We start from the raw sequence: 20032 nt of genomic DNA on the forward strand, positions 1-20032 counted from the left end.
GTTTTGACAGTTTACATTGAGACAGGACATCATTTTTTAGCCTCTGTACACAGTTTTTTATTGCTAGGTTTTTATTGCCATTTCATACTATGAAAACACGTGTGGTATTATTGTGTTACCACAGTCATTTCCCCCAGGCGCAGGCAGAAGCAGCTGCACACATACCTGATGATAAACATCAAGTCAGAACAAAAGAAGAATGGATTCTCAATCGTGGTGCCGTCTGATTTGTTTTCAGGTGGATCAAATGAACAAAATAGTGGAAGTGCTGGGCGTCCCTCCCAACCACATACTGGACCAGGCGCCCAAGGCCCGGAAGTTCTTTGAGAAGATGTCTGACAGTGCGTGGGGCGCAAAGAAGACCAAAGATGGCAAAAGGGTACGTTGAACAAATAAGAGATGATAATATAATCCATATAGAATACATCTCCCCGGTACTCTTAACTAATAGCTGTAATAGGATAAAAAATCTGTTACGTAGTATTTGTTGCTTTCTTATTTGACTTTTTGCTGTAGCCATATTGTGTTGTTTAGTGTCCTCCTCCTGCCTCTTTGGCCTTCAGCAGCCGTGCCCCCTAAAGTCCCCTCTGCTCTCTCCCTCTCCTCCGCCAGTATAAGCCGCCGGGCACGCGGAAGCTGCACAGCATCCTGGGCGTGGAGGCTGGCGGTCCCGGGGGCCGGAGAGGGGGGGAGTCGGGCCACGCGGTGGCCGACTACTTGAAGTTCAAGGACCTGATCCTGCGGATGCTGGACTACGACCCCAAGAGCCGCATCCAGCCCTACTACGCCCTGCAGCACAGCTTCTTCAAGAAGACTGCGGACGAGGGGACCAACACGAGCAGCAGTGTCTCCACCAGCCCCGCCCTGGAGCAGTCCCAGTCCTCTGGCACCACCTCCTCCACCTCCTCCAGCTCAGGTACGGCCTGGCCCGCCTGGTTGAGGACCTAGCTTTGCCCTGGGCGTTTTATTCCGTCTACAGCTGTATTGGGTGTATATAAGAGTTTTAACCAAAACAAGCAGAAGAGCTCATATAACTCCTATTTTAGAGACTCTACACTGGCTTCCTGTTAGGTTCAGAATAGATTTCAAGATCCTTCTGCTTCTTTCTAAAGCTCTCACTGGCACAGCACCAGTTGGTGTGGTGAATGTAAACCTGTTTGTGTTTGGGTGGTGAATGTTAACCTGTTTGTGTTTGGGTGGTGAATGTAAACCTGTTTGTGTTTGGGTGGTGAGTGTAAACCTGTTGGTGTTTGGGTGGTGAATGTAAACCTGTTTGTGTTGGTGTGGTGAATGTAAACCTGTTTGTGTTGGTGTGGTGAGTGTAAACCTGTTTGTGTTTGGGTGGTGAGTGTAAACCTGTTTGTGTTGGTGTGGTGAATGTAAACCTGTTTGTGTTTGAGTGGTGAATGTAAACCTGTTTGTGTTTGGGTGGTGAATGTAAACCTGTTTGTGTTTGGGTGGTGAATGTAAACCTGTTTGTGTTGAATAGGGATGTAACGAAACACTCAACTCACGATTTGATACAATTCACTATACTGGACTCAGGATACGATTTTCTTTAAATCTTTTTTCTTTCTTTTTTTACAAAATGAGACGTCAGTAAGTGTCCTAGGAGTAAAATGTCCTAGGAGTAAATCAACTCAGAGTAAGAGCTTTGGCCCCTTTTTCCAGGATTACTGTCCGTATATGGAAGGTGATGAACATGACTGTATGTTATGAGTGTGTAATAACACCCAATTAAATTTGACAGGTTTTTAGTAGTGAAAAGTGTGATTGCACAAAAAGAAAATATTTAGCATGTTCAATTTGAAATATCAACTATATTATATCTGTCCAAGAAAGTTTGTGAGCCTAGGGCTGTTAGTTTAATTATTTTGCCCTGTTTTCTCTAAGAATGTCCATGTTTCTTCTAGCTACATTACACTCCTCACACTGCTCCTTTGGCAGAGTGCACTGTCGTCGGCCCATGCTGATTCTCTGTGTTTTGCCTTTTGGGTGGTTTGGTAACACTAGATGATCTTCCTGACATTTCACACATGTGACATTTCACATATGTACACAAACTCACAAAAGTATAAAAACACTGCTCATAATACCGCTTCTCTCTTCAAATCTCCTCAGCTCTCCATGAGCTACTAATTACCGTAATAATATGTGACAACTGACAATGAAAAGGGCTACCTGTAGGCGAAATCATTTTTCTGTTTTTTACATGTGCTTAAACTACAGATTGTAGTTTGCTTTCAAATGATGCGTCATACATTGAAATCGGAAACAAATTGAAGACAACATGAGTATTTGAAAGTTGCTACACCTGAAATCACTAAGCAGAGAAAATGCCTTTCGAAGATAATGTTTTTTCTCACCTTCACACAGCCAGGTAATGGGCGGTAACAATGTCTGGTTAACCCCACCCCCAACCACTCAGCTGTCAGTGTTACTCACTGGGTCAGACAGCTACAGCTAACATTATTACCTAGCAAGGTATTACCTAAGCTTATTAGCCAGCTTATCATTATGGAGGCTTTATGGTTGTTGTAACTATTATTCTTTTAATGATACAAAAAAGTCTTGAATCAGAATCAGAATTTATTTTACAGTACACAATAATACAAATCTTTGGCTGTGGTTCTTCAACATTAGCTTTGCAGCAAGGTACATAATCACAACAATACCATCATCACAATAATCACAAGTAAATAATGAATGAATGAATGAATGGTCTTTATTGTCATTGATATAGTACAGGTACCAAACAACGAAATTTGGGAGGGGGGGCTCCCCTGGTGCTTGGAAAAAATAAAATAAAAACAAGAAGGGAAAAGAGCTGGTTTACATAAATAAAGGCTATATACACTATATGAGTTCAAGGACAGATCCACTATACCAGGGGTCGGCAATAGGCGGCCCGTGGGCCATTGCTGGCCCGTCACCAATAATATTTGGCCCAGCAGATTATTTTGAGAATCCACTTTTTTATTTATTTTTTTATTTATAATAATATCGGACCGACAGTCCCACATATAGCGCCTATAATGTCCGAATAGAGAATCGAACTCCACCTGAATAATGCTTATTGTACTTTTATCCATGTTGAGAGTGAATGACACAGGGACAGACAATCAGGCAGCAAGGTGCACCGAAGCGCACTGACGCTGAACCCCTCAGAGTGAATCATAAGCAGGTGGACAACGCGCCACGGTGCTGAAATAGCCGACATACCGTGTGTGGTTTGAACAAAATAACACGAGCTCAGTAAGCCATTCAAACGTAATGTTTACGTATATGTGACTGCAACACACATATGAACAGTAACAACGCAAATTCTGTTAAATTTTCTGAAAAACATTGAAAACAAAATCTGCGCAAACAAAAAGCATCTCCCATCGGTCAGTATTTGCTTGATATCTGGTGATATTGACGTCACTTTAATCCACAGGCAGTTCTCAAGGTTTTTATGCATCCATCGATTCCTCTCGTGCGTCCTTATCGCATTCATTGACGAAAAGGACGACTCGCATGTATAGAAAGGGAACATTGTGAGCACGGAAAATGTCTCTCACAACGGCTTTGCATTGATGAAACCAGGTAGGATGAACGTATAGTTCGCTGTCCATTCCTCTTTAAATGCCCTGTTTCCACCGTCAACTTTCCTCTTTAGACCTTTGGAGAGTGACATTATGTTTCTCTTGCTAGCAGGTTAAATGTTTGGCTAACTTCACCCGGCATGCAAACAACCAATCCAATAATAATAATGTGACCTTGTCTGGGAGGAGGGGGGAATAATTATCAGAATGAAACTATGTTACATAATTATTAGAATAAGTTAGGCTGCGCTACATCGTCAGTCCACACATTTATTATTCAAAAATATGGAAAAGTGTGAAACTACGGTTCAACGTTGTTGAGAATCACAACACAAACTCGCTAGTCAAGCCTAATACTGCAACATAATGGATTGGACAGCTACCTAGTTAACTAGAACACTACTTTACATTGTTAGCAGGTTCACAAAACAAGCTGTGTTAGTTGACTAGCGATGTGTACAGTCGAAAGAAAAGTCAAAGCATTAGAACGTGTCACATTTTTAAACAATCAATTACTTAAATTAGCCTTTGATTATGTTCGGGCCCGCCATCTAGTGGCTCAAAAAAAATTTGGCCCGAGGCCAAACCTAATTGCCGACCCCTGCACTATACTATACTATACAAATAAATCACTGTGCTGTACTCTATGCTATGCTATACCTATTCTAACATTTCCTATTCTCTGAACCTTATGTACCCTAGGGTTGTCATATTGCACATAGTGTTATTGCACATTCATTTAAAGTGTCGCAGTTTGCAGGCTTGAAATGTACACAGTTGTGTTTCAGTATTACACTTGATTTCAATCTAGTAGCTGCCATCAAATTGTCTAGATTGTCCAGGGCCTAGTCTTTGCTGTGTTCAGGGCCTGAATGGCCCTGGGGTAGAAGCTGAGCTACTGAGATACTTCTGTCTGGCCAGATCTTGACATCAGTGATTTTCAGCCATAACCACGCCAGGTTCCTTATATCAAAGCTGAAACAGACAAAAATAAACACAGTTAGCTAGCTGTACACGGTATCAACAACACAACACAACACAACACAACAGCATAATGTGCTATGCGATTGTTTTAGAAAGTCTTACGCAATACCACACAACTTACTAGCTAATGCTAGTAAGCTAACACGGCTAGCCTAACCCAAGTAACAAAAGACAAACAGTTAACTAACTGTACACAGTAGCAACAACACAACTTATAAGAACAGCATAATGTGCTACTATGCGATTGTTTTAGAAAGTCTTTAAAAGGCAATACGACGACACAGAACGTACTAGCTAATGTTCGCTAGCTAACGCGGCTAGCCCAACACAAACAAAGGATTGTAGGCTACTTACATGTGGTATGTTGATCCCGTGAAATCCGTATGTTGTCCTAGTAAAGTTTCATTTCTTTGTGCCTTCAGTCATTACTTTGTGCCTTCAGTGCCTTCAGTCATTACTGAAGTTCATTACTGAGTTCATTCTAAGCAGAACACATTCTCAAAACAAACACGGCTTCCTTTGTCCCTCCCCCGAGAGCTCAACAGCCAATCACACCCAAGTGAAAACGTATGTTATTTCATGACAAACAAGCCTATTTTGTTGCTAGATTACACTTATTTAATGAACGTAAAACTGTTCGGAAAAATAACGAGTGGGTACTTCAGATCTTCAAGTTGAATGTTAGCTGAAAAAACGAAAATCTGAGTTTTAGGTCAGAAATACTTTGAAGACGAATTTGACGTATTTCTCTTTTCCGAGAGGTGTCTGGTTACATCATATTGTGACACATATATGGGTAGAAAGCGCAGCTTCTCTGCTTTCAGGAACTATTGGAATCTTTTTGCTAGAACATTTAGTTTAGGAAATACGGTAATATTCCAACGCGTGTAAAATGTTGTCGGCTTTAAGGGTTTAAAAGAGTTTCGCGATTCGTTTTTCATTTCACTGATTTGAATCGTCTCATATTTGTATCGATAAATAACTGTCTCGTGATGCATCGTTACATCCCTAGTGGTGAATCTAAACCCGTTTGGGTGGTGAGTGTAAACCTGTTAGTGTTTGGGTGGTGAGTGTAAACTTGTTTGTGTTTGGGTGGTGAGTGTAAACCTGTTTGTGTTTGGGTGGTGAATGTAAACCTGTTTGTGTTTGGGTGGTGAATGTAAACCTGTTTGTGTTTGGGTGGTGAATGTAAACCAGTTTGTGTTTGGGTGGTGAATGTAAACCAGTTTGTGTTTGGGTGGTGAGTGTAAACCTGTTGGTGTGGTGAGTGTAAACCTGTTTGTGTTGGTGTGGTGAGTGTAAACCTGTTGGTGTGGTGAGTGTAAACCTGTTGGTGTGGTGAGTGTAAACCTGTTGGTGTTTGGGTGGTGAGTGTAAACCTGTTGGTGTGGTGAGTGTAAACCTGTTGGTGTTTGGGTGGTGAGTGTAAACCTGTTGGTGTGGTGAGTGTAAACCTGTTGGTGTGGTGTTACAGGAGGGTCGTCTGGCACCAGTACCAGTGGACGGGCGCGCTCAGACCCGACCCATCAGCACCGCCACAGCGGAGGCCACTTCAGCGCGGCCGTGCAGGCTATGGACTGTGAGAACCTCTGTCCTCAGGTGAGACACACCACAACGCCTGCTCTAGAAACTCCCTCAGACTAGCTACATGACTAACCTCCAAGAGACTACTAAGTAGGGTTGGGTACCGTTTGGGTTTTATCCGGTACCGGTACCTAACCGATACTTTAAAAACGGTACCGGTACCAAAACGGTACTTAATTCGGTACTTTTGATTTTTTTAAATGACATATATATATAATAATAACACGGTCGACAACATTAAACAGCTTTTCACTTTTTTATTGCTGAGGCACAATATATATTAGTTAAATATACACTCAAATTAAAATAAATGAAAATAAAACTCCTGAGCCTTGGGGACTCCATTAAGCTGGGGGTGCCTACTGCCTATCGTTGGTACTGATGTCGAATACGAGTACAGTACACACTTGTTCGGCAGCCCCTCAAGGACATCAGAATATTCTTAGAAAAGGGATCTAGTGAAGAGGCCTGCATAGCCCCCAGAACCAAGAAGACCAAGAGGAAATATAACTCTGATAAACTGGAGCCCTCCACCTCGTCAAAATCCAAACTATGTTGCCGCTCAGCTACTACTACTCCCCTCCCCCTCTCTGGTCCATGATGAGACATGACGATTGATTTTTCAGACACAGTAGTAGGATAAGGACAGTACCCGAATATCAAGAGATCCCCGATCATGTTGTCCACCTCGCAGAGACGCAGCCACACATCCGCACAACGTCATCAACAGACGCGTCGAATCCTGGAGTGCACTGTCCAATCAAAGGCTTGCGTTCGTAAACTCGCTCTGAGAGCGTCGCAGCGCACACTGGGCCCGACGTCATAAGGGGAGCAAGTCATTTGATTGGACAGAAGGCATTCCACGAGTGGTGATCAGAATTCCAGAACGAGTTTACGGAACGCACCCATAAGTCGAGCGTCGCGTTACGCCAACCCGCTAGCGGAAGTTGCTATTAGCAACCTTCTCGTTATCCTTCCGTACTCGCTGCTTTCACTGAGTGGAAATTTAACAGGCGATGTGACGTCACGAGTCACCAGTTGACACCGGCGAGATAGAAAAGTACCGAAATTAGGTACCGAAATCTCCTTTGCGATTCGGTACGGGTACATACCGAATGTAAAGTAACCGGTACCTACCGGTACCCCCTACTACTAAGTAGTCTAGCTAGACTACTAACCTCCAAGAGACTACTAAGTAGTCTAGCTAGACTACTAACCTCCTCAGACTAGCTACACTACTAACCTCCAAAAGACTAGCTACACTACTAACCTCCAAGAGACTAGCTACACTACTAACCTCCAAGAGACTAGCTAGACTACTAACCTCCAAGAGACTAGCTAGACTACTAACCTCCAAGAGACTAGCTACACTACTAACCTCCAAGAGACTAGCTACACTACTAACCTCCAAGAGACTAGCTACACTACTAACCTCCAAAAGACTAGCTGCTGGATCCTGTGTATCGGTGTGCAGGAAGAACAACGGACGGCGCAGGCGCCAGACCAGACTAGATGATCGTGGAGTGAAGATATTATTAAAGCGTACGCGCCTGTCCACCTGTCTGTCGATCAGCGTGTACGCTTTAATAATATCTTCACTCCACGATCATCTAGTCTGGTCTGGCGCCTGCGCCGTCCGTTGTTCTTCCTGCACACCGATACACAGATCCAGGATCCAGCAGCGTCGTCGCTGTCGCGCAAAAACAAACCCGGCGAATGTTTTACTTGCCCTGGTCAATCGGGCAACCAGTTAATGTCGAACCCTGCTGTAGCAATTACAGAAAGAGTTTGATTTCCAATGAAGATATAGTATTGAGTGCTTGGTGTGTGTGTGTGTGTGTGTGTGTGTGTGTGTGTGTGTGTGTGTGTGTGTGTGTGTGTGTGTGTGCGCGCGCGCGCGCCAGGCGAGGCAGCCCTTCCCTCCCCCCGTGGGCTGGGCCGGGGCCGAGGGGGCCCAGCAGGTGACGGTGGAGACCCACCCCGTCCAGGAGACCACCTTCCACGTGCCCCCCGCCCAGCCCAAGGCTCTGCACCCCCTGGCCAGCACCGGCAACCCCCACCACGGTCACCACGGCCACCATGGTCACCACGGACACCATCACCACGGTCACCACCACCACGGACACCACCACCCCCACGGCCAGCAGGGCCTGCCAGCCCGCCCCCGCCCCCGCCTCTACCAGTCCCCCACCCACAGCGCCTCCACGCAGGACTCCATGGAGGTGGCCCCCCACGGCCACCTCTCTCTGACCTCCCTGTCTTCCTCCGCCTCCTCCTCCTCCACCTCTTCCTCCTCCACCGGGAACCAGGGCAACCAGGCCTACCAGCTGCGCCCCATCCCCGCCAACGCAGCCTTGGACTTCGGCCACAACGGCAGCATGACCATGGGGCTGGGCGCCTTCTCCAACCCCAGACAAGAGACTGGCATGGCGGGCCACCCCACCTACCCCATAGGTACGAACACGGGGCCGGCCCACTACATCACAGAGGGCCACATGGGCCTGAGGCAGGGCATGGACAGGGAGGAGTCGCCCATGGCGGGGGTCTGTGTACAGCAGAGTTCTGTGGCCAGTTCGTGACTAAACTGAGAATCTTTTTTTTTTTTTCTGTGTGTATTTTTTAAAAGGTGGTGTTTTTTCAACAACAACAACGACAACAACAAAAGAAGTGCGTAGAGATCAAAAAGCTGCTTAACATGAGAGGGGAGATGATCACTGACCCGCTACCACAGTGCAGAGCCCACCCTCTCTCCCCCTCCTCCTCCTCCCTCATGCCACCCTTGGGATTCTCTCCTCAGTTCTGCTTTTCAAGTTGGATTTTTTTCGATCCACCATTTTCAGTGTTTCACAGGGAATTACAGATGTGTTTTTGTTTTTTTACAGTAATTTTTGTTTTGTTTTTACTACTACAGAATGGTAACACACACAGTACTGAAACATCCATTCATTTCACCCACACACCTCACTCACTCTGCATGGTCTGCATTACTCCTGCTTACTGCCAGGCTGTGGTTAGACAGGTTTTTTTTTTTTTTGCAAATAGCTTTTAGTAAAGAAATGCTACAGCACCATTACACTTCTAGATCCTGTCCACACAATTTCCACCCCCCCCCCCCTTCCTAATTTCTGGCATGGCAAGAATATTTTTTTTCCTTGTAGCCTATTTATTGTTTTGTTCTCATGATTATGATTTTTTTCTAGTCTGTTCTGTTGTTGTGCAATTCCATAAACAAGCTGTGAGACTCTAGAGTGGCAGAGGAGCGAGGCAGCGGGGAGGGTCCGTGTGTGTGTGTGTGTCTCTGAGAGGGGTGCTGCCCTCTATAGCTAGGGCCGGCACGTATGACCTGGTGCAGCAGAGAGTGCGGTGCTTAGAGGCCCTCGGGCCCCAGAGCAGTGATGGAGGGAGGGATGGGGGGGGGGGGGGCACACCCCAGGGCAGAGGGTCGCACTGAAGAGAAGCACTGAGGAGCAGCCGCCAGGCAGCCAGCCCAGACCTACAGTAGGATGTCTGGCAGTGGCAGGTTGAGAACCCTTTGGCCTTATGATTTTTGGACTCTGAAATGGGGGGTGGGGGTGGGGGTCAGGGGAGAAAGAAGCTGGACATTATGGTTTAAATGAGAAAATAGCTTTCCTGTATTTTTGAAGTCTGGATAAAAACCCGTAATTCTTAACAAAGGAAAACTAAGAGACAAGGTGTTTTGAGAACGGTAATGTAAGAGGCCTTTCTTTAACATTTATGGCTTGCGAGGCCCAGTGATTGCGCGGGGCCTTGTAAGTTCACAGCAGTATTTTTTATTTTTTTTGATAGATGGATGGAATTAGCTCCGACTGTGCCCCCTCCTGCTTTTTACTTGCTTTTCCTTTTCCTTTGCTTTTGTTTCTTCAGCATGTGGTTCCTCCAACAGAGCTTCTGCAGAAATGTCTTCTGTTCATCTTGAAAATGAAAACATGCAGAATTTTATGTGATTGCTTTTTTTGCCTCACAATTATGCTGTGAATTTTACAAGAATTTATTTTCCCTTTTGATAATTTATTGTACCAAAGCTGTTTTTTTTATAGCACATAGATGTCTGTAACCAATAATGTAGCAGTTCTGCACTTTGACACAAGGTGTATCAAGACCTTTTTTAAATGTCAGTAAAAATGGCTGTATCTATTGCTTTAGCAAAACTGGAACTGTTGTTGAACTCAGTACATTTACTGTTAGCTGTATCCTCGACAGAATTGGTTGTAAGGTTTTTTTTTCTCAAAAAAGACAAAAAAACAAAACAAAACAAAAACATAAATCTCTCATTGGTAGAACTTTTTTCCGTTAACAAGGACTTGGAGAACAGTAGCTGGGCGCTGGGTGCTACTCTGCGGGTTCCAGAGTATCAGGATGGAGGCTGTGAGGCGAGGCCAGCCCTTGTGTTCACCAGTCACAAGCTAGGAGAGGAGAGGATGTGAACAACAGTGCATTAATCCTTCAAATAGTGACCTGGGATTCTGAGGCTGCTTCAAACGTGCCTATCTATCTGGCTAACGCTGCCTTAAACACTACTTTTGGCAGTCTTCACGGCAGTGGCTAAACAAATGGTATCCCCCCCCCTCCCCTCCCCTTAGATTTTGAAGCAACCCTATTTGACCTAGCAGAGGCACTGCACTCATTCACATTTTAAATTGACGGTTTCAGAGAGGTATACTGCTCTTCACGAGCTCTAATCCACATGTTTTGACTTGGCGCTCCCACCATGGGCGGTGACTCCAGAAGGAATCTAGTAGGAATGGTGAGAGAAGTGACCCTGCTGCTGGAGCTCTGCTCCGCTCTGGTCCTGTGATGCCTGAGGAGTTGGGAAGACGGGGCCGACGTTTTGGGCCAGTTGCAAACAAGGAAAGGGGTGGCAACAGCTAGAGGAAAGGTGTCCATGAGAAACACAGGCTTCAGGTGTTTACTTTTCAACCCCATTTTAATAGTTGAAATAGAATTTATGTATATATTTATATTTTTTTAATAAAGGAAGTTTAGAACTCACTACTTTTTTCCTAATGGTATTTTGAGTACATTTAAGTCAATGTGGAGACCTTGCAGTGGGAGTTCTTCTGTGATATTAGTCAATGGGTAACAGTGCTTCCAGGCCAAAGTAGTTGACAATGCCAGTACAAATGCAAAACTTGTAGGGTTTAAATTTTAACAGGAGAGAGTAGATATTCATACCTTAAATATTATAGACAGGGTATAGTGTGTGGGTGTATGTCTACGAACCTGAATGACAGCAGTGTTTTAATATATAACAAATACATAAGCAATTATGTACACATATTACAGGAACTATTTTTTAGTTGCGTCAATTGGCATAAGCTTCAAACGTGGGTCCATTTGAAGTCAGGCGACTGATATGTGTGTGTGGAAGCCTTGATCGACACAATATAACCAGTGCACCGTCAAAACATCCAACCTTTACTCCCCAGTGTTCAGTATGAGTTCTGCTCTGCTCCCTGTTTCATTCAAAGAAATGCTTTTTTTTTTTGTCCTGTCCCTACCACCCCTGCCTTTCTGTCCCCCAGTCTGGTTTAGAGTGATTGACAACAGTCTGGTTTAGAGTGATTGACAACAGTTTGGTTACAGGACGTCTGACGTGCACTGTAAAGATTCAACAGCATGGGAAAACGACAAGTACCTGTGTCCACAGATTGTAAGATCTAGTCAATACTTGCTGTGTATATGATAATGTTACAAAAAGATAAAAAATGGACAAGCCCTTTGTATTATATTCAAGCGGTCTTATGTATGATATAAAAAAGTTCATTAACTTGTACTGAGTCTGTTCTCTTCTTTGTGTTTGTTTTTTTTTCCTGTCACAATATCTGGGTATTGACAATATTAGATATATTTACTTTAACTATGTTTATACAGGGGAGACACTATATTTATGTCCTCTGATAGTGACGCTACAGTCACATGTTTGAGCCGTACGTTTGATTTCAGCACTTCACTCCTGTACTTCTAAACCAAATGATGACTAAGGTAATTCTTGGGTATTTTACATTTCTGTTTCACCATTAAGCAATACAAGTACATTATGTCTTTAGTAGTCCCTCAATTTGAGGAAGTCCTAAATAAGCTGAAAGCAGTCTAGATGTTAGTGAGAAACAGTGTTCATCGTGTTCATACAATAACTGCATCAAACCTTCCTAACAATGTCTACGGACAGACTTCAACCCACAGTTTGATTCTGGTTATCTGGTCAGGGTGAGAAACGAATAGTTTGGGTCAACAATCACTTTAAGAGGAGTGTGTTGGTTCATGCGATGCCATGGTGAGAGAGATGGTGATTGGCATTCATTCTGGCATCTTTTTTGCAGAAAATATGTAACACAAAATTAAAATTACCATGTTATGGAACATCCTGAATGAATCCTGGATAATGATGTGAGAAATGTACAGAGGCTAGAGCAAAACATCCTCACATTCTGGTAAGGTTAGGAACTAGACCAAAACATCCTCACATTCTGGTAAAAACATACTCACATTCTGGTAAGGTTTAGGAACATATTCACATCCTGGTAAGGTTAGGAACATACTCACATCCTGGTAAGGTTAGGAACATCCTCACATCCTGGTAAGGTTAGGAACATACTCACATCCTGGTAAGGTTAGGAACATACTCACATCCTGGTAAGGTTAGGAACATCCTCACATCCTGGTAAGGTTAGGAACATACTCACATCCTGGTAAGGTTAGGAACATCCTCACATCCTGGTAAGGTTAGGAACATCCTCACATCCTGGTAAGGTTAGGAACATACTCACATCCTGGTAAGGTTAGGAACATCCTCGCATCCTGGTAAGGTTAGGAACATCCTCACATCCTGGTAAGGTTAGGAACATTCCTCACATCCTGGTAAGGTTAGGAACATACTCACATTCTGGTAAGGTTAGGAACATCCTCACATCCTGGTAAGGTTAGGAACATACTCACATCCTGGTAAGGTTAGGATCATTCCTCACATCCTGGTAAGGTTAGGAACATACTCACATTCTGGTAAGGTTAGGAACATCCTCACATCCTGGTAAGGTTAGGAACATACTCACATCTTGGTAAGGTTAGGAACATCCTCACATCTTGGTAAGGTTAGGAACATACTCACATCCTGGTAAGGTTAGGAACATCCTCACATCCTGGTAAGGTTAGCAACATCCTCACATCCTGGTAAGGTTAGGAACATACTCACATTCTGGTAAAGTTAGGAACATACTCACATCCTGGTAAGGTTAGGAACTCTCACTTATATCTGGGATTCATTTGCTTTTCTTATTTTTCTTGTAAAAAAAATTAAACACAAAGGTGACTGTAATGACAGCTTTGTTATGGTCAATGAACACTAGTAGGTGAATTGAATGCCTACTGTATGCACACACTGGTCATTCACTAACAGTACTGGCTACCTTGTGGACTATTTGGACCTTATGGTAAATATTGAATAAATAATTGTGTGACACAAAGGCAACATATTTCAAATGTAATAGGCCAAATACCTAGTATATACAGTATATATATATTAGTATGTATATATATATACCTAGTATGCCAACCTAAGTGTATTAAAGTAACCTGTACAAGTTTAATAGAACTTGCTGCTCTTATGTAAGTCATCGTATCTTATACTGTGCATTACGAAAGAATGCAACACTATAAAAAGCCCAAAATCAATCAATCAATTGGTTTACCTTGCAAAACATCTATGTCAACCGTCTACCTAACTTGGTCCCTTATTACCATAAAAGGGTTTCCATTGATATTTTAATTTCTATTTCACTAAGTCATGTATTGTGTCATGGTAGAGTTATATGAATCTGGCTAATTCTGCTGGTCAAATGGCACTGAAGTCCAACTAACATAGAAGACGTGAAGTTCCAGGGACGCGGCTTGTTATTATTGGCGGCCAAAGCCTCACATCTTTGTTTGCAAAACATATTTGACCCACTAGAGGGCACCCTAACACCAATGTGGAGAGGGCAAAGGAGGTAATACAGTACAGCACATCATTAAAGACAGATATTCTATTTAAGAAGCAGCTGTCCCTGTTGGTTTGATATTCACATTCATATTCATATTCATGTTCCTCTTATACGTCTGATGGCTACGCCGTCATGCACTGCTATTGTCACTTTTGTTTACTGCTATATTCAATTATATTGCTGATTTGTTGATTATTCTCAACAAGATCACAAAGCATTTCAATACGTCAATTACGGCTGTATGTGATGTATGTGACAAATGTTATTTGATTTGATATACTCAATCTCTCACACAACCACTTTACCCCTAACCTGAGGAAGTCAATCAGAACAAAGTCTACCTCACGCCGACACAGTTAGCATTACAGTACTTAAAGGGAGAAAATCAAACACACATTATACTTTCAAACATACTGTATCAATTTATTTAAAAAAATAATAATAATGTCACTATAGTCATTTCACGTTTCTGTACAATGATTGTGCTTTCATATAAAGCATGCTTTCAATCCATTGAATGAATGAATGAATGGTCTTTATTGTCATTGCTACAGTACAGGTACCAAACAACGAAATTTAGGAGGGGTGGCTCCCCTGGTGTTAGGAAAGAAAAAAAAAAAACTTTAAAAAAAATCACAAGAAGGGAAGGAGCTGGTTTACATAAATAAAGGCTATGTACACTATCCACTATACTATACTGTACAGATAGACGACTAGGGTTGTCATATTGCACAATAGTGTTATTGCACATTTATTTAAAGTGCCTGTGCTTTATCACACAGAATGCTAATAGTATGGGTGGAGGGGGGGTGCTTTCCATAACATTGTCTGTGGTGTATTTCTTGAACTCAAAGGTACTGCAGTTTCACAACATGAGATGAATGGTACATGTGCCATTAGGAGAAAACAACTGTGCCAAAGTCACAAAGCAGCAACATAAATCTGGTTGTAAAGGTTTAGAGTGTAGGGCCTCAAGGCATCATATAGAGGTGACAGAGGAGAAAGGGAGGGTTCATGGAATGGATGAAGGAACTACTGTATCCTCACTATATCACTGTATCCTCACTGTAACATCACTGTATCCTCACTGTATCACTGTATCATCACTGTATCCTCACTATCACTGTATCCTCAATGTATCATCACTGTATCACTGTAACATCACTGTATCCTCACTGTATCACTGTATCCTCACTGTATCCTCACTGTATCCTCACTGTATCACTGTATCCTCACTGTATCACTGTATCCTCACTGTGTCATGACTGTATCATCACTGTATCCTCACTGTATCACTGTATCACTGTATCCTCACTGTATCCTCACTGTATCACTGTATCCTCACTGTATCCTCACTGTATCACTGTATCATGACTGTATCATCACTGTATCACTGTATCCTCACTGCATCACTGTATCACTGTATCATCACTGTATCCTCACTGTGTCACAGTATCATGACTGTATCATCACTGTATCCTCACTGTATCACAGTGTCATGACTGTATCATCACTGTATCCTCACTGTATCACTGTATCCTCACTGTATCACTGTATCACTGTATCTGTAATAAATCACGGAGGACTCAACTCAAGGGTTCGTTAACTTTATATATTGAATACTCCCGGCTCACAGTCACATGGCATACAGACACAGTAGCATCACTTATATACCCTCTACTGTCGTAACTCACGCATATCTGTTTATGTCGGTGTCGTGCATAGATTACGTATTGTAGTAACGTCAATACTATGACATCTCCCCCTTTTCGTTTCTTTCCTTGAGGTAAACAACAGATGAACATTCTGTAAAACAATGTTATTCTATAGCAATCAATCAGTCAGGAATACTTTAACATCCTGTCAAAGGTAAACAGTGCTATTCTCCTATAGCCTCAATAAATGGTAATACACAATAATATCAATCAACATTTGGATTAGCAAATAATTATCAAATGAACAGTTCACATTCTGGAACTCTTTTGACATTCAGTATTGTGGTTTTACCACCAGGAACTCTTTGCCCTTCACTCCCCCCCCCCAAAAAAAAAGAAAGTCATGAGAGGACTTGTTAACTCACAAGTCCTGTCTGACAACCGGTCTGGAGATCCGTCCAGACCTGGTCTGTGACAGTCCTTCGGCACCAGCAGGTATGCTGATACTGGCGTTACCTGGCTCCTGACTGGTGTCCTCACGAACAGGTGAGGCAGGTGCTGTGTCCCCAGCTGGCTGTGGAGCAGGAACTGCCTGGAGGTGGCGTCGGTTGCGGCGGTGTGACACCCCCTGCTGTGTCTCGATGAGATAAGAGCGTGGCGTGACACTCTCGCTGGTCACGACTGCAGGAGCTGTTCAGGTTTTCTGGTGGTCCAGTTTTGTGAGGACCTTACCACCAGGCTGTAGCGGAGGTAGGGGTCTCGCCCCATGTCGTCGGTTGTAGTAGAAGGCTTGCTTCCTCTTTTCAGCCTCGTCCTTCTGCTTGATCTGCTGTTTGTCAGGCCATGAGGGTTGCAGGTTCCCCTCGATGGTCGGTAGAGTCGTCCGGATCTTCCGGCCCATTAGAAGTTCAGCTGGGCTGGCCCCCGTTGTACTGCAGGGCGTCGACCTGTAGCACATGAGTGCGATGAGAGGGTCTTTCTGTTTCAGGATTCGCTTAGCAACCTGGACCGCCCTTTCTGCATGACCGTTCCCCTGTGCGTTGTGTGGGCTCGAAGTAATGTGTTCGAAGTCGAGCTTACGTGCCAGGTTTCGAAACTCAGCGCTCGAGAATTGAGGTCCATTGTCGCTGACAACCACATCTGGGATGCCGTAGCGGGCGCATGTTCCTTTGAGCCTCAAAGCAACTTGAGTACTGGTTGTCGTCGTCATGTGCAGTATCTCAATATACCTTGAGTAGTAGTCTGAGATGACTAGGTAGTTCTGCTTGTTGTGCTCACAGAGGTCTAGAGCTATACGCTGCCATGGTCTGTCGGGGAGCGGAGTAGATATCAACGGCTCCTTCTGCTGTGCTCTTCTCAACTCACAACAGGACTGACACGAATAGACAATGTTCTTGAGCTGTGTGGAAATGCCGGGCCACCAGACCGAGGCGTTCGCCCTGTCCCTACACTTTGAGAGTCCTTGATGTCCATCGTGGATTCTATCGAGGATGTCTGCTCTCATTGTCGCTGGTATCACTATGCGGCTTCCTCTGACGACGAGCCTGTCGTACTCTGAAAGTTCATCTCGTGTAGCGAAGTACTCACGTATGTCACTTGGTACTTGGTATGCGTGCTCAGGCCATCCTGACCTGATGTACCTGATCACCGTTTGCAGCCTCTCGTCGGCCGCAGTAGCTGCTCGTATGCTGTCCATCTTTCGTGGGCTAGCTGGCACACTGTCCATGACAGCTGCGATGTAACACTCCACCTCAGAGTGTGTGTCTCTCCCGTTCTCAGCGTGGCTCAGAGGGCTCCTTGACAGTGTGTCTGCCACTACAAGGGTCTTCCCAGGCGCATAACTAGCTACTGGCTTAAAGCGCATGAGCCGCATGAGAAGTCTCTGGCACCTTAGTGGGACGTTGTCCAAGTCCTTACTGTTCATTAGTGGGACCAGGGGCTTGTGGTCGGTCACTAGATCGAAGGTCTCGAGGCCGTAGAGGTATTTCTCAAACCTCTCACAGGCCCAGACACTAGCCAGACATTCTTTCTCGATCTGAGCGTATCTGGTTTCCGCATCCGTCAGCCTCCTGGAACAGTATGCGACTGGCTTCCAATCCTTTCCATGGAGCTGCAGCAGCACGCCGCCGAGCCCGTAGCTGCTTGCATCAGCTGAGACTGCAGTGGGTCGGTTGGCGTCGTAGAATACCAATACTGGTGATGTCATCAGGAGCTCTTTCACCTTCTCAAAGGCTGTGTGTTGTGCTGGGCCCCAGGTCCAGGCTGTCTTGGACTTGAGCAGCTCGTACAGTGGCTGGCCCACTGTGGACAGGTTCGGCACATATTTACCGAGATAGTTTACCATGCCAAGGACACGTTTGAGCTCATGCACGTTCTCTGGTGCTGCGAGCTCCCGGATGGCTTGCACTTTTGCTGGATCAGGCCGCACACCTGTGGCGTCGACCACCTGTCCCAGAAAGCTGAGCTGTGTCTGCCTTAGCTTACACTTCTCCTTGTTGAGCTTGAGCCCAGAAGATTCGACTCTCTCCAGGACCTTCTGGAGACGGAGATCATGTTCTTCCATGTCCTTTCCGTACACGACTATATCGTCCATATAGACTGCGACGCCTTGACGCCTTGGAGTGTCTCAGTCATCTTCCTTTGGAATTTCTCTGGGGCGCTCGTTATTCCGAACGGCAAGCGCCGGAAACAGTACCTTGCGAAAGGAGTGATGAATGTGGTGAGCCGGCTACTCTCGCTGTGCAGAGGTATCTGGAAGAACCCCGAGGCTGCATCCAGGCTGGAGAACACCGTTGCTCCACTCAGCTCGGCTATGATCTCTTCTGGTGTAGGTAGGATGAATCTCTCTCTCTTGACCTGTTCGTTCAGTTTCTTGAGATCAACACATATACGCACCTTTCCATTCTTCTTGAGCACAGGCACCATAGGGGCACACCAGTCAGTTGGCTCGGTCACCTCCTCTATGATACCGTTCTCCTCCATGCGGCGTAGCTCCTCTCTGACCTTGGGCCTCAGCGGTATTGGGACCCGGCGCGCTGTGTGCACCGCATATGGAGTGGCGTTGTCCTTGAGCTGTATCTTCACAGGCTCCGTCTTGAGTGTGCCATGCTCACCGAAGGCACTATGGACCTCCTCGATACGTTTCACAAGGCCCATCTCTGCTGCTGTGGACCTGCTGAGTAAGTTGTTGACAGACTGTCCTCTGATGACGAACACTGGGAACGAGTATGACTTGCTCTTGTATGTAGTGCTAGCTTGGAATTGTCCTTGACAGTCTAATTGACCCCCTGGGCTGGTGAGTGATACACTGGTCTGTTTCAGTTCCCTCTCTGGAATAAGCATGTTAAAAGTCTCTTCACACATAACACTGGCATCAGCTCCTGTATCAATTTTAAACTTCACTGATGTTGCACCAATGAGATGCTGCACATTCCACTGCTCAACACTCGTTTTTGCATTCACTGATCCCATGTAGTATTCTTCCTGCTCATCTGTCTCATCCGTTACTTCACTCACCGCTTAGGTTTTGCACTGGCTCTGCCAGTGTCCTGTCCTGTTGCATTTATTGCATGTCGTATTTCGAGCTGGGCACCTCTCTGGGTCAATGTGCTCCGTTTTCCCACACCGGCCGCACTTCCCTCCACGCTCCGCGGCTCTTCCTCCTCTCTGGTCATTTCGCCGCCATTTTAGATTTTTATTTCGCGCTCCCCGCACTTCTTGTACGGCTGCGGTGGCTACATTAGCCTCCTCCTGTGCATTGACTTGCATGTTAACGGTCTCCGACTGCCGAACAGACTGTATGGTTAGCGCCAAAGTGAGACCTGACATGAGCTGCAATTTACGAGACTGCTCCTTATCCACAATCCCCACTACGATCCGGTCCCGAATGTTCTCATCCCTTACTTCGCCGAACTCACAGTGTTCTGATAGGTCATAAAGAGCTCTGATAAATGTCTCTGCCTGCTCACCATGCCGCTGCACTCTCTGGTAAAAGACGACGCGCTCGTGGATAACGTTCCGTCTTGGGAAAAAGTACTCATCAAATGTTTTCATCACAACGTTGTAACTATTCGCATGACTTGCTTCGGTAAACGTGAACGATTTGAAGATGTTATCCGCTTCACTCCCCATTGCATATATCAAGGAACATAATTAATTTAATAATTTTGCCATTTAGCAGACACTTTTATCCAAAGCGACTTACAATTACGAATTACAGGGACAT

The 20032-nt window shown here is 44.8% G+C and overlaps 1 protein-coding gene across 2 annotated transcripts in view; it reads left to right on the forward strand.

Annotated features, from left to right (window-relative positions):
* dyrk1aa (dual-specificity tyrosine-(Y)-phosphorylation regulated kinase 1A, a) overlaps nt 1-8734 on the forward strand; it is a gene marked incomplete at its 3' end in the record, with an annotated part of 51802 nt that extends 43068 nt beyond the window's left edge. For both annotated transcript variants that reach the window (XM_080528584.1, XM_080528585.1), the window contains 4 exons: nt 239-379; nt 613-916; nt 6046-6170; nt 8060-8734. In XM_080528584.1, coding sequence (XP_080384710.1) covers nt 239-379; nt 613-916; nt 6046-6170; nt 8060-8734 — 1245 coding nt within the window. The remainder of the gene's footprint in view (nt 1-238; nt 380-612; nt 917-6045; nt 6171-8059) is intronic.
* Nucleotides 8735-20032: the final 11298 nt, after the last annotated feature.

This window comes from Nansenia antarctica (genome assembly GCF_963989245.1).
Source record: "Nansenia antarctica genome assembly, chromosome: 4".
NCBI classification, from domain to species: Eukaryota; Metazoa; Chordata; class Actinopteri; order Argentiniformes; family Microstomatidae; genus Nansenia; species Nansenia antarctica.